The 15,292-nt window shown below is 36.1% G+C and overlaps 1 protein-coding gene across 11 annotated transcripts in view; it reads right to left on the bottom strand.

The window, feature by feature from the left end:
- The window catches only part of PTPN4 (protein tyrosine phosphatase non-receptor type 4), a 230,077-nt gene that overhangs the window by 112,406 nt on the left and 102,379 nt on the right, over positions 1-15,292 (bottom strand). For 3 of the 11 annotated variants that reach the window (XM_040474828.1, XM_040474826.1, XM_040474827.1), the window contains exons 4-8: positions 6,031-6,094; positions 5,854-5,953; positions 1,746-1,790; positions 1,443-1,495; positions 958-1,078 (exon numbers count right to left, since the gene is read on the bottom strand). In XM_040474828.1, the coding sequence (XP_040330762.1) occupies positions 958-1,078; positions 1,443-1,495; positions 1,746-1,790; positions 5,854-5,953; positions 6,031-6,094 (383 nt within the window). Of the gene's footprint in view, positions 1-957; positions 1,079-1,442; positions 1,496-1,745; positions 1,791-5,853; positions 5,954-6,030; positions 6,095-13,132; positions 13,208-15,292 lie in introns of those variants that run through there. The other 8 variants (XM_040474832.1, XM_040474831.1, XM_040474836.1 and 5 more) reach the window with 7 other exon arrangements.

The following is a 15,292-nucleotide window of genomic DNA, read 5'->3' on the forward strand; positions in this document are numbered from 1 at the left end:
TGGTCAAGATTATTGATCATTAAGTTGTCTTTTTTTTTTTTAAGTTTATTTTATTTATTGTGAGAGACAGAGAGAGGAAGAGACAGAGGAAGAGAGAGAGGGAGAGAGAATCCCAAAGAAGCTCCATGCTATTAGCACAGAGCCCGATAATGGGCTTGACCTAAGGAACTGTGCGATAATGACCTGAGCCAAAACTGAGTCTGGACGCTTAACGGACTGAGCCATTTGGGCACCCCAAAAGTTGTCACATCCAGAATGCGACAGAGCAGTCTGTCTCTCTAGTTCAAACTCTTAGCCAATACGTAGCACTGCCTTAGTTTCTCTGTGAGTATTCTGAATTGTATGTTAAAGCAAAAGCAAACTCTGAACCAATAAACAATATTATTTTCTATTCAAACCAATGTATCTCTTCTTGAAACAAATTATGTCACAGAAAATTAAGACTCACAAAATATCAAAGTTGAATACTGTTATGAATGAAAAAGTGCTACTTTTTTAAAAAAGGACTTTCAAAAACATTATTTTAGTATTACATAAAGTTCCTTTTTTCCTTTTGGTTCACTGCAAAACAAATGATTCCTTTCACATAGCTAAAAACTAAGAAAGAATTGCTGAGTAGATTGATCTGTAACAGTTGTTCTGTGAAGATACCATTAATATTCTAAAATTCCTTCTTAAAGAACTGTCAACTTTATATAATAGCAAACTTCTGTTTACCTATAGTTTTATGGGTAGTAGAAATGACAAAAAAACCTTACGTAGTCTATGAAATTAGTAATGATTTTTTAGTATAGATAACCCACATTTCCTTACACCAATCACACTATTTTACATAACAGTAACTGTTCTATATTAAATAAACACAACACTCACATTAGAAATAATTTAAAACCTTTCTCTAGAAAACATGCCATTAAGAAGTTTATGAAATAAGTGGAAAAGTAAATAAATTCTTACGTATGTTGCTGATGTAATTTTGCAATTTCTTTTTCAAAATCTTGAGGTTGATTAGGAATGAAAGAATAATCTGAGAGGTAGCCTGGCAAGTTCTCTGACTGACTGTAGTCTCCAAGTTCAGCTATTATATGGAAGGAAAATATTCACAATTTAATAAACACATTTTGTACTTCTGATAGCTAAATAAGAAATGTCATGTATTCCATTATATTTCTGGAAGTAAAGTATTTGTTTTTACTGCTAGCTACCATGTAAGCAAATTATGACACTACACTTAACATTTCTAGGTCTCAAACAACTTCAGAAAAACTTTTTAGGAAAAAAACTAATTGCTAATTAGTTGGATATTTCATTACATTTTCTTTGCAATCACTTTTTCTGTATAATAATGTATGTCTAAAGAACTCATACATTAAAGGTAATGTACTATCAACACAGACCATGCAATCACATACTCCATGACCCAAAAGTGGGCTGATACTTACACTGAACAGCAAATGAAGCCAAAAGGGCAGCAGTATTATAAGGACAGGGCAATCTAATAAAACAAAATAGAAAACACATACCCCATGGTTAAACACAATAATTTCAAAAGCACTGTAATTTATATTATACTATTCCATGTGACTTACTTTTTAATTGTTAAGTAATGATCTTATCTGATGAAAAAAACTGATGCTACATGCAACCATTTTCAATAATTTGTTTGCGATGATCATGAATTACTTAAATAATACAGAACTGAAAGTACTTTTAAAGCCCATTACTAAAAACTTAAAATAGCCCACCTTCCAGTAAGAATGTCTTGTTTAATTTGCAAAAAATACTGGTACCTTAAAGAAAGAGAGAGAGAGAGAGAGACAGCATTTAGCATTTACTGGAATTATAACATTTCAGGATTAAAAACTGTATACTTATATTAACCAATATAAGTATATTTGAAATATTTACAAATTACATATTTGCTTTTATAATCTACATATTAGCACACATAGATATATTTTTAAGTAAGATTTCATATTTCATGAATTCCAATCATTAAAATTCTTTGACAGACAAAATTCTGTACTTCAAATATCTTGTTTTCACTAGCTTCTATTATAAAATTTCTCAACATCTTTAAGAGTTACATGACCAAGGGAGATTAAGGAGAATACTCTAAGATTGGTGTTTGTAGAAATTAGAACTGTGAAACACAGAAAAGTTGAGTCAGAGACATCAGAGAGCTGACCGCAGCAATGCACTGGGGATCAACTGGAGAAAACCATCCTTTCTGCTGAGACAGAAAGCCAGAGGCAAAGACATGCCTATGATCATCTTATCATTATGCTGCCCCCTGCTGGAAGCTGCTAATTGTAGAAAAACACCTTTCTATTTTCATTTGAGTTAAGAAAGCTCTTTTTGATGAGGAAAAAAAAACAAAAACAAAAACCAAGACCCCTTCTCTACCATTAGAATGGCCAAGTAAGCAAATTCCTTTAACACCAATAAAAATACAAGATTTCTATAAAAAAGAATGCTGAGGTTCCTTACAAGATGGCACTGTCCTCTTGTAAGTCCCAGCTAATGGGTAAGTCATTCCCTAATGCTTGCAGCAAACAAGTCACCTGTGCTGCAGAACACTGGCAGAAGACCAAATTTTGTGGCTTTAAATAGGAAATTTTAAGACTTTTATTTCATCCCACTGAAAAAAGTAAAAACACCCCAAAAATCAAAAATCATTAACAATTTTAGTTGTCTGATTAAAATTATGAAAGCGTACATGACAATATTTAAATTACTAAATAATTTAATTAAGGATTTCAGAGAATCAGATATTCACTGTAAAAAATTTTTTTTAAAAAGCTGATACAAATATCCTGACTGTATATATTAAAGAAGTATGTAAACTCCCTGTGAGAATACATAATGCATAATATTGTAAATATTATCTACTTATTCAATCTAAGACAAGATATTTCTATCTAGTTTACCTGGTTTCATAATTAAAAGTTAAAAGTTCCTGGTGGGAAACAATCTTATAGTTAAGTTTAAAAAGGCATGTATATCCTTGACAAAATATTATAATCTTACACAAATAATACCTATGCCTGCCGAATTTTATTTATACACCAACCAGTAACAACTGATAGAATGGAAACCAGAATTCAAGTCATAAGCTAAACCAGCCTGTGTTCTTTAGAAAATTACTTAAAATTTGGCTGACCCTTAGTTTCTATACTTGTAAAAAGGAAGTAATATCACTTGTATCCCAGGGGCCCTAAATCAAGTGACAAACATCCAATTTTTACAATTAAGACTTTTAAGAGAGATTAATAATGCTTGAGGTAAATACAGAAATAAAATGTTTAATCTAAAATAATATAACTTTTCTAACCCAGACAATAACCAATACCATAAACACCTATCATGTATCGAGTACACCTAGGCACTAAAAAGGTACCAAAAAGAACTGTCATTTGTACCCTCATGACTCCTGAGAAAACTCCAATTCTAAGGATGCCAGCACCTGCTAACACCAAATGACTGTAGTTTGATGGAAGCTCTATAAGGCCCACTCTTTCCTACCACTAATCTAAAATGGAATCTCAAGGTAAGGGGGTGTAGCAGATTTCCTGTTTTGTGGGTTTAAACTAGTCCTTAAAATTTAGCAACTGTGGCTGAAGGTGTCATATTACTAATCATGACCACTGCATTAAGGTTGTCCAAGCACTAAAGTTTTAAAGGAGTATTTCTTAAACCTGCTGCACATTAGAATCACCTGGGAAGCTTGTAATGCCTGTGCACAGGTCCCATCTGAGACTGAATTGAATCAGAATATCTAGGAGGTATGTCCAAGGCATCAGCATGTTTTAAAGCTCCCCTAAGTGATTCTAAGTTGTAGTCGGGGTAGAGATTCACTAATGTACACTATGGTAATATAATAAAAACTAGGTACTTAACTCATTTTTACCAAACAGCACCAGATATAAGACTCTAGGACATTCTATCATAAAGGATTTTTGAATGAATACATTATTTCTAGTGAAAACAAAGAATCTTCTTGACAACAGACTGAGCACAAATTAATCTCTTGACTACTACCAAACTTGGCTTTACTTTCTTCTACTTCAGGAAGATATTTTGACTTATCAATGAGATACATTTATTCCTTATGCTTTCAACACAGGTTTTAAAAGAATCAACACATTCAAGCTCCATTAAGAAATTCAAAAACATTCTTTTGAGTGAAGTAAATTAATGAATAGGGTTATAATTGACAGTATTTTAAGTGTTATGCTAACAAACTTCATGAATGTTAAACACATTAGAAATCCAACTTTAAATAATTGGTCTTTTAATTGCAAATATTTCTTATACATTTAAAAATCTGATTACATAAAACATGTATTATAAAATACTTTTGCTACTTTATTTCAGGTTATATTTACCAGCAAATAGTAAAAGGCACTTTAAAATGTTTTATACTTCACAATTTTCATTAATTCAAAGTAGTTTCCTTGAAGTTAATCCAAAATTAGAGAAATTTTTATACTAAGAATTATTAAGATAAAGGATTTTGTTATTTTAATTATTTAACAACAACAACAAAACATGACTAAGAACTATAATATTTAATTGAAGGTTATTCATATAACACAACTTTGCATTTCAAGACAAATTAGCTTGGAAATACTATTAGTTTCAAAGGATAGGACTGCCTAACCCAGGGGCTACACTCCTAAATTCTGTTATAAAGAGCTTCACACCTGGCCCCCAACAAACACCCAGAAAAGGATTCTTAAGAAGGTCAACCTAACTTTTCTCACCTGGTCTGCAGAAAACCCTACTGTATAAACACCTGAGGATTGGCAGATACAGGTAAGTATCTTTAATTTATTCTTTTGTTTCACCACAGCACCACAGAATTCTAAACAATGACCAATATATTAACATGTCACAACCTATCTACACATAGCTTTAGACACACATTGTTAATTTGGCACTTATCCTTTAGAGTAATTTTGAATACAAGCACTGACCTATATTCTTCTATTTAAGATTTTTATGGAAGGTATCATATGTTAATTTTTAGTCTTAAAAAAAAAACCTGATTACTAATTGTCTTACAAGCAGTAAACAAAGTTATTATTCAGGAACAGATATCATACTGTATTTCTACCTTAAACAGTTCACCTAACATTCATACACTCAAATGCTCATCTGGGTCATTTTTGTGTATACTTTGTCCTTTAGAAGTGACAACAAAATTAGACTGTAACTTAAGATCAGACTTAAAATGGCCAATAAAGTGGGCACTTAAAGACATGAATGTATTAGAGCATTCTCTGCCAACATTCTTTATAAAAAGGTACCTGCTCACGTGAAACGAATGTAACACCGTATGTCAATTATACTTTTAAGGAAAATGGTGGGGGGGGGGGGGGAGAAGGTACCTATTGACCATTACTCCTGCACATAATGGTTATATATTTTCTAAATTCTGTGTTCGCCTCAATGGAAATACAAAAATATACATAGAATATTCTTTTACATGAAAGGCACAATTCTCACAATGCAGCATCACTTGGATACAATTGCAGTATCATCTAATTACCTCAATTAGTTACAGAAGTGCTTCTTAGCCATTTTTTTAAAAAGGAAAAATCTAATTTTATATGGTTCAGGAGGCTGCCTGTGGTTGGATGGGGTGGTCCTGGGATCCCAATCTCCTAAAGCCCTCCCAGCCATGCAAGAAGGCAGGAAACGATTATCATGAAAGCTCTATACCCTATTCTGTGTGATGGCTGGGAAGCTCAGAAGTACACTATGATAATCTATTTTTGCCTAAATAATTTCAAAATTTCATAATAGTTTTGACAATATTTTCAGGAAAAACATGCTCCATAAACCCACCTTGTGTATTCTTCTTGTAACTTGTTGGGGTCACTTACAAAAAATTTGACTCTAAAGTTCAAACTGTAAGGAGATCCTCCTAGAAGTAATAAAAGCAGTTCTAATTAATTAGATTATATCAATCCTTTATCTTTATAAAGTATACTTGCAAAACATCAAGTAAATATGTATGCTCACTCTTTAGCTGCTTCCTTATAGGTTTGTTTGGATCCAGCCACCTCTGAAAAATAAACAAATAAGACTGATTTATTTTTCCCTTGAGGAACTAATACATCAGTTGTTGCAAATCTATAACATTTGAAGATCATTCCTAAAAACTGCATTTTGAAAAAGGTCTAGGAAAAATACTCAATTTATAGATATTCATATCAAGTATAACAAAATTAATACTAGAAAGTACTGAGCGTATTTGTGGTAGCTCTAAATTTTTCATTTGAATTTTCCATCAAAGTATACAGTGTCCAACATAACCTCTATTCCAAAACTAAAAATAATCACAGCAATCTGAAGTGATTTCTGTTAATTTAACTGTATTATGTAACAGTGTGGCAAGTTTTTAAAATTCTTGGTATCTTTCATAAAAATATAGTTGGCCTTATAATCTCATTCAAACAAAATCTAACTACACATCATGAAAATATACTCTTAAGGAAAATTTTTTTAACTTCTACCCTATTCCTTAAAAAATACAACTATCTCCTCCCCCCACCCACCAAAACAAAACATAACAAAACACCCTCCACACTAATTTTGTAAGAGACAGTGTTTAGTTTGGGGAATGACTGATTTTTGGGTGTGAGAATTTTAAGTAGCCTCAACACTTCCGAATGCCAGTTAAGCTCTACTTCAGGAAAACTATAACTGAATTCAGAAAATATTTCAACTGCCAACATATTTCATTAAAAAAAATTAAAGAACCCAAAATGAGTAACAGATGTGGCAGTATTTTCAAAGCACTACACAAATATCAGCTTACATCATTATGTATAAACCATACTCCACCACCCATACTTGATTCCATGCAGAACACATAGAGATTTTAATAACAAATAGCTGACATTAATTCGTAAACCTTCCCTTTCCACAATCCACAACATCCAACACATCAAATCCAGTTGATTCTACCTTCTTCCTATACCTAGAATTTAACAGTTCTTCTCCATCCATTCTGCCACCATCTTATATCTGGGATAGCTCTGGCCATAGCCTCATAATTGTTATCTCTGCTTCTTTTCTTACCAAGTTCTTCATTCTCCATCTGGAAGCAAGTGTAGGCTTTTGAAATATGTCACTTCTTTCCTTAATAGCTCTTGGCATTTTCTCATGCAAAGTTCAAAGTCCTTACTAGGGCTTGCATGATCACTTCTTACCTCAGTTTACTAAGCTCCAGCCATAATGGTTTCCTGTCTGTTTCTCACAGATGTTATCTTAGGGTCTTTGATTAGAAGCTCCCTTATGCACATCATGTCCTTCTCTAACTTTCCCATATCTTACTCCTTCCATTACTGTTAAGTCTCAGCTTAAACACTACCTCCTCAGAAAGGCCTTCATTGATCACCCTAACAAAAGTATGTCATGAAGGGGTGCCTAGGTGGCTCAGTAGGTTGAGCATCTGACTCTTGATTTTGGCTCAGGTCATGGTCCCAGGGTAATGGGATTGAGCCTCACATTGGGGTCTGTGGTAAGCGTGGAACCTGCTTAAGATTCTCTCTCTCTACCTCTGCCCCTCTCCCCTGCTTGTACTCTTTCATATATATATATATATATATATATATATATATATATATATATATACACACACACACACACACACACACACACATACACATATATATGAAAAAAAATATATAAATATATATATATTTACATACATATATATAATTTATATATATATGAAGTATGTCACAAATCTTCTATGTCCTTAGTTATCTTCTGTAAATAGGCAAGGAATATTATTTTCCTTCACATTTTCTTAATTGTAATGTTTGCTTTGCCTTTTTATTGCCTAGCTCCTTCATTAGATTATGAACTCCATGAGGTAAGGGATAAAATCTGATTCATTCAAAGCTGAACAGTCAGCACCTAGGCACAGGGCTTGGCATATATGTATTTAAAAAAATGTAGAAAAGGACTTAATAAACCTGCTGAGTGGCTCAACGGTTGACACAGGGTGTGTCTGTGGGGTGTGTGTGGGGGGGTTGTTTCTGCGCCAGCAATCAGCTGTTTTTCACCCCTAGGTAACACATTTGCTTCCCCTGCAGATCTACCCATTTATCCATTTTCCATCCCATCTATCTTCTAGTGATTTCATTCTACATATTTTTTAGAAAAAGTCATAACTTACATTCATTTTAATGCTTGTCTAAAGTCAAAATTTGGGCTCAGGTTATCTATTCAAAGCCTGCCTTCCACATTCAGTTCTCCTTTAAAATATTCTAAAATAGTATCAGAGATACAATCACATTTACATACACAAATAGATACATTCAGCTGACAAAGCTGAGGAGTACAATAATACGTACTGGGAAAAATTTTTTTTAATTTCAGAGACACAGAGAGAGAGAGAGCATGCACAAGTGAGTGGGTGAAAAGGGGAGAGGAAGAGGGAGAATCCAAAGCGGCTCCACGTTCAGCGTGGAGCCCGATGAGGGGCTCAATCCCACGGCCCTCAGATTATGACCTGAGTCGAAATCAAGAGTTGGACACTCAACCTACTGAGCCACTTGGGCATCTCTAAATACTGGAAAATTTAACAGACCTCATCAATGATGTCAATGAGACAGGACTTCAATTCTTGGCTTAAGCCATGAAAAGGGAACAATTATATAATGAGCACTCCTGGACAGTGTTCCTAGTAAAAATACATCATAAGTCAAAAGAAAAACAAAGTGGGAAAAGAGACAACATATAAAAAAGTTCTACAAATCAGTAAGAAAAAGACCAACACTAATAGAAATATGGGTAATGGATAAGAATAGAAATTCACAGGAAATTTAAATGACATTTAAGTTATGAAAAGATATTCAATCTCGATCATAATTAGAGAAATATAAAAGTCATTTATATCAGCTTTTCATTTTTCATCAATAACACATTGGCAAAGATTAAAACTTTTAATGCTGTACCACAAATGGCAAGAATGTGGAAAACAGGCACATATACATAGCTTGTGAGAATAAAAATTATGCCATCTCAATGTAGGACAATTTGGAAATATTTATCAAAATATAAAATGTAAATGACCACAGACCCAGCATTATTTTATATAGCATTATTTACGGAGATATATTTTACACAACATAAAATTCACCATTTTAAAGTGTATGCTTCAATGTACTTGAGTATATTCACTATGTTATGTAACTATCAATACTAAATAATGTCAGAATACTTGCATCACCCCAAAAAGAAATCCCATACCTAGTAACAGTCCATTTCAGTGGCCCCCTGGCAACTGTTATTCTACTTATGATTACTATGGATTTTACAATTTTGGATATTTCATATGAATGCAATCATACAACAGATGGTTGTTTGTGCCTAGCTTCTTTCACTTAGTATAATGTTTTCGAGGTTCATCCATGTTGTGGCATTTAACAGTACCACATTCTATTTTATAGCTAACATTTAGGTTGTTTTTTATCTTTTGGCTCTCATGAATAACAATACTATTAACATCTGTGTAAAAGTTTTCTGTGAACATGTGACTCAGTTCTCTCAAAGGTGTGTCTAAGATTGGTATTGTTTGGTCATATGATAACTCTGTATTTAACTTTTTAAGGAATTACCAAATTTTTTTCCATATTACATTTCTACCATCTATGTAAAAAAAAAAGGGTTCCAATTTTTTTGTATCCTCATCAGTACTTGCTATTGTCTTTTTAATTATACCCATCCTACTAGGTGTGAAGTGGTATGTCATTCCTTTGATAAATTATATTCTATTGTATGGATATACAACTTGGTTTATTTGTTCATCAGGGGGTGGACATGAGTGCTTCCCCTATCTATTATGAATAATGCTACTATGAACAGCTGAGTAGTAACTTTTGTGTGTGGACATGTTTTCATGTTTGAGTAAATACTGGGAGTGGAATTGCTTACAGTACCTCTTTGCATTATGTCCTGAAAACAAGTATTGTAAGCTCTCTAATTTTCCTGCATAAATGGGCATTGAGAGTATATCACTATTTTTAGTCATACACAATAATCTATGCCCAAAATCATTACACCAATTGAATTACTATGCTGTATCTGAGATAAGAGTCTTCATTGTTTAATTTTTTTTTTCCAACGTTTATTTTTGGGACAGAGAGAGACAGAGCATGAACGGGCGAGGGGCAGAGAGAGAGGGAGACACAGAATCAGAAACAGGCTCCAGGCTCTGAGCTGTCAGCACAGAGCCCGACACGGGGCTCGAACTCACGGACCGCGAGATCGTGACCTGGCTGAAGTCGGACGCTTAACCGACTGCGCCACCCAGGCGCCCCAAGTCTTCATTGTTTAAAATGCAATATATATGAATTTAAAATGTGGTATCTTACTAGAAATGATTAATACCTACCAAGTGTTAATAGCTAATAAGGAAGTTCTGGTTCAAGATGGCAACCTAGGTGAATCCTACTAAACTCACCTACCCCCATGGACACACTGAATCTAAAAGCTACATACAGAACTATTTCCTCTGGAAAAAAACCCCAGAACTAGATGAGTGACTTCCTCTCATCGAGTGAAGGAGAAAAAACGCACAAAGTGGGAAAGACAAGACACAACCTCACCATAAAACCCAACCCCAGCATGGTTACCCACTCAGGAGGGAACTCACAACCCCGAGCCTCTCCCTGAAGAGCAAAGAGTTTGAACTGCACATCTGGTGCCTCAACCTTTAAAACCTGCACCTGACAGAAGAGACCCCAAAATCCCTAGCTTTGAAAGTCAACTAGAGCCTGTGACCACAAGACTCCCAAGACTAGAGTAAACTGAGAAACAGTTCTTAAAGAGTTAGTGCAAACTCACCCAACCCAGGGCAGAGCAGAGCCAACTGAAAAGTGCCCAGACTTTATGTGAGAGACAGACTTACTTGCTTATCTTAAAGCATGGGCCTAAGGGGAAGACACCTAATTTAACATACGTCGAGGGGGCCCTAGTGAAACACTCTCCAGATACGGAGGCCAGCAGGCACCATCTTTGTACGCTCCCTCTGCCTCACTCCAGGTCATTGGTATCTCTTGGAAAGAAGCTTATATATTCCTTGTTTGGCACCCTGATTTTTTCAACTGCTGCCTAGGAGACACCTCTAGATTGTTCAGCTCTGGCGACCAACGGGGCTGAAGTCTGCAGGTCCCATGGGACTCTTCTAACAAACGGAGAAAGGGTTCTAAACCAGCTACTCCCCGCAGGGCACAGCAAAAAGGCAACAGACTGAGGCACTCAGTCTTTCTGTCAAGGAGCCCTATTTGCTTCTCTTATAGCTGTGGCCAGAGTAGCAGGCTTCCAATTAAATGCTCATCTAAGACTCAACTGTAATCCTCTCAAGAGACCTCAGAGGGCAGGTACTATCTCCAAGTACTCCCTCTGCTATGCTCCAGAGCACCGGTGCCTCCCAGAGGAGAACTTGTACATATGTCTGGTGCTCTAGTTTTTATGTCTGCTGTCCAGGGAATATCCCTTGATCATCTGGTTCTGTTGCCCAGCATGGCTTGTGTCATGGGTCCAAAGGGACTAATAACAAATGAAGAAACCATGCTTGGCTGGCCACCATTCTCCAGGGCAGAATGCAGAGGCACAAGAATGAAACACACCCTAGTCTTTAGGTGAAAGAGGCCTATTTGCTTGTGTAAAAGATCTGGCCTGAGGGGCAGGCTTCCAGTTTGGCACACATATCAGCATTTACTTAGGCACTCTCCGGGAAGGAGGCTGGTGGGTGCCATCTTTGTACTCTCCTTGTCCGCCCAGGTTGTTGGTGTCTCTGAGAAAGGAAGTTGTGTCTGGTGCCCTGGATTTTGTGTCTGCTGTCCAGAGGACACACCCTTTGATGGTTTGACTCTAATGGCAAGCAGGGCTTATGTTCACAGGTTCAAGGGGACAGCAGCAAACGAAGAATTTACAGTTCTTACCTAATTATCACCCCAGGGTTCAGCATGCAGGGGGCAGACAGAAATGCCCATCTCCCAGTATTCCCCTAAAAGATGTATATTTGCATACTTTAAAAACTGCTGTCTGAGGGTCTGGCTTCCAGTTGCCCTGAATCTAGATGCTGACCAAGATCCTCCCCTTTGAGACACCGGCAGGTCTTGGCACATCTTTAAGTACTGGGAGCCACTAAAAATAAATTAGCTACTTGGGAAATCCTGAAAGGTTCCAGGGATAACCAAGAGCTACGGAGGGCAAGGGTGAATGATAAGGTTCAATACAAGGCCATTCCTTCACGACTAGGAGAGGTGGCTGTTTAATCTAATGCATAGAAACCAACACAGTAAGTAAAGCAAAATGAGAGAAAAGAGGAATATGTTCCAAATAAAAGAACAAGAGAAAATATCAGAAAAAGACCTTAATGAAATGAATATAAGTGATTTACCTAATAAAGAATTCAAAATATTAGTCATAAAGATGCTCACTGAGCTCAGAAGAACTGATGAACACTGTGAGAATTTCAACAGAGATAGAAAATATAAGAGAGTATCAAAAAGAAGTCACAGGATTGAATGAAGAACACAGTAGACGAACTGAAACATACATTAGAGGGGTTTAACAGCAGACTAGATGAGGCAGAGGAAAGGTGAGTGAACTCAAAGATAAGATAGTAGAACTAACCCAAGCAGCAAAAAGAAAAAACAATGAAAATAAGTAAAGATAGCCTAAGAGACTCAAGGGACAAGATCAAGCAGATCAATATTCACAGCATAGGGCTCCCAGGAGTAGAAGAGACAGAAAGGGGCAGAAAACTTATTTCAAGAAATAAAGGTTGAAAGCTCTCTTAACATGGGGAAGGAAACTGATATCCAGATCTAAGAATCTCAGAGTTCCAAATAAAAGGAACCCAAAGAGACCCACTGTAAGACACATTATAATTAAAGTGTCAAAATTAGAAGACAAGGAGACCATCTTAAAGGCAGCAAGAAGAAAACAACTTCTTACATACAAGGGAACTCCCATAAGATTGTCATCAGATTTTTCAGCAGAAACGTTGCAGGCCAGAAGACCATGGCATGACATATTCAAAGTGCTGAAAGAAACAAAAAACCTGCCAACCAAGAATACTCTATATGGCAGAACTGACCTTCACAACTGAAGGAGCATTCAAGAGTTTTCCAGACAAGCCAAAGCTAAAGGAGTTCATCACCACTGGACAAGCCTTAAAATAAATGTTAAAGGTACTTCTTTAAACTGAAATGAAAAGGTGCAAATTAGTAACAGAAAGACATGAAAGTATACATTTCACTGGTAAAAATAAATATATAGTAAAATTCAGAATAATCTAAGTGTTGTAAAGGTGCTAGGTTAATCATGTGTTAAGCTAGTATGAAGGTTAAAAGATAAAACTAACAGTAATAACTATAACCACAATAATTTAATGGATACACAAGGTAAAAAGATGTAAATTATGACATTAAAAAGATAAAATGGGGGTGGGGGTAAAAATGTAGAGGTTTAGGATGTGTTCAAACTTAAGTTGTTGTCAACTTAAGTTGTTATAGGCTGTTGTAAGTTGTTTTATGTAAGCTTCATGGTAACTACAAAGCAAAAACCTACAGTGGATACACAGAAGATAAAGGGAAAAAAATCTAAGCATACCACCATAAAAAATCTTTCAAACTGCCAACAAAGAAAATAAGACCCATCTATATACTACCTATAAGAGACTTGCTTCATACGTAAGGATACATGCAGACCGAAAGTGAAGGGATGGAAAAAAGGTATTCCACGCAAATGGAAACTTAAAGAAAGCTGGGTAGCTTTTTATGTAGGACAAAATAGGGGCACCTGGGTGGCTCAGTCGGTTAAGTGTCTAACTCTTGATTTCAGCTCAGGTCATGATCTCACAGTTGGGGGACCCAACCCTGTGTCTGCACTATATGTGCAGAGCCTACTTGGGATTCTCTCTCCCTCTCTCTCTGTCCCTCCCCTGTTCACACGCTCATGTGCGCGCTCTCTCTCTCTCTCTCCAAATAAATTAAAAAAGAAAAAGACAAAACAGACCTAAACACAAAGACTACAGTAAGAGACAAAGTTATAATGGAATAACAAATGAGTCAACCCAACCAGAAGATATAAAATTTGTAAATATTTATGCATCTAACATAAGAGCATATGAACACATAATGCAAGTATTGACAGACTCAAAGGAAGAAACAGCAATGATAGGAAAGGACTCTAATATTCCACTTACATCAATGTGGGAGAGTGTGCGGCCAGTAGGGTATCATAGCTACCGAGTCTCCTGGGCAAGGGTGATTTTTTTCATTTTACCGGGTGTCACCAGCCCTCTGGGACACTGACTTGCCTCTCTTCCTTCAAGTACTCACACTTAATGGTAAAGTTAGGAGTAAGCAGTACTAATTACTTACCACATGGCCTGTGGGGAGGGAATGAGCTGACCCACTTGGCTGCTTCTACAGCAGTGTACCTCCTTCCAACAGTCCCCCAAAGTCTCCACAGCCTCCCCACCCCACTCCCCCACCACACCTTGCTCATCACTGAATTAGGCATTCCTCTGAAACTACTTACAGTCATGAACTTTGTGATCTTGGGCAAGTTACTTCACTTCTCCGTACCTTCATTTTTTCATATGTTAAGTGGGAATAGTAGTATCCAGGTACATTGTTAGGATTAAATTTGGTAAGATTAAAATACTTAGTGAACAGTGTTTAATATATGTTAGAGTCGGTTAGGCGCCTGACTTCGGCTCAGGTCATGATCTCCAGTTCGTCAGTTTGAGCCCCACGTCAGGCTCTGTGCTGACAGCTCAGAGCCTGGAGCCTGCTTTGGATTCTGCATCTCCCCCTCTCTCTGCCCCTCCCCAGCTCACACTCTGTCTCTATCTCTCTCAAATATATATACACATTAAAAAAAAAAAATTAATACATGCTAGAAATGTGCACTCAGTTTGCCATCTTGCTACAGAAACACTGCTTTTTAAAATAGGATGCTTAAATATTTTTAAAGAACATAAATATATGATTTTAAGATGTGTATAAGCTCAACTTTGAGGCAACCCATAGAAAAATGACACACACAAAAAATAAATGAAATGAAAATGAAAAATGAAATGAAATGAGATTTGGAGAGGGAATCAGAAGTAGGATAGCTACTTGAAACTGAGTAACAAAGATATCAGTACCGTTTGGTTTTTTTTTTTTTTTAATGTTTATTTAGTTATTTTGAAAGGGGGGAGAGAGAGAGAGAGAGAGAGAGAGAGAGAGAGAGAGAGAGAGAGAGA

Source organism: Herpailurus yagouaroundi, unplaced genomic scaffold (assembly GCF_014898765.1).
Source record: "Herpailurus yagouaroundi ecotype Mexico unplaced genomic scaffold, PumYag 140, whole genome shotgun sequence".
Classification (NCBI taxonomy): Eukaryota; Metazoa; Chordata; class Mammalia; order Carnivora; family Felidae; genus Herpailurus; species Herpailurus yagouaroundi.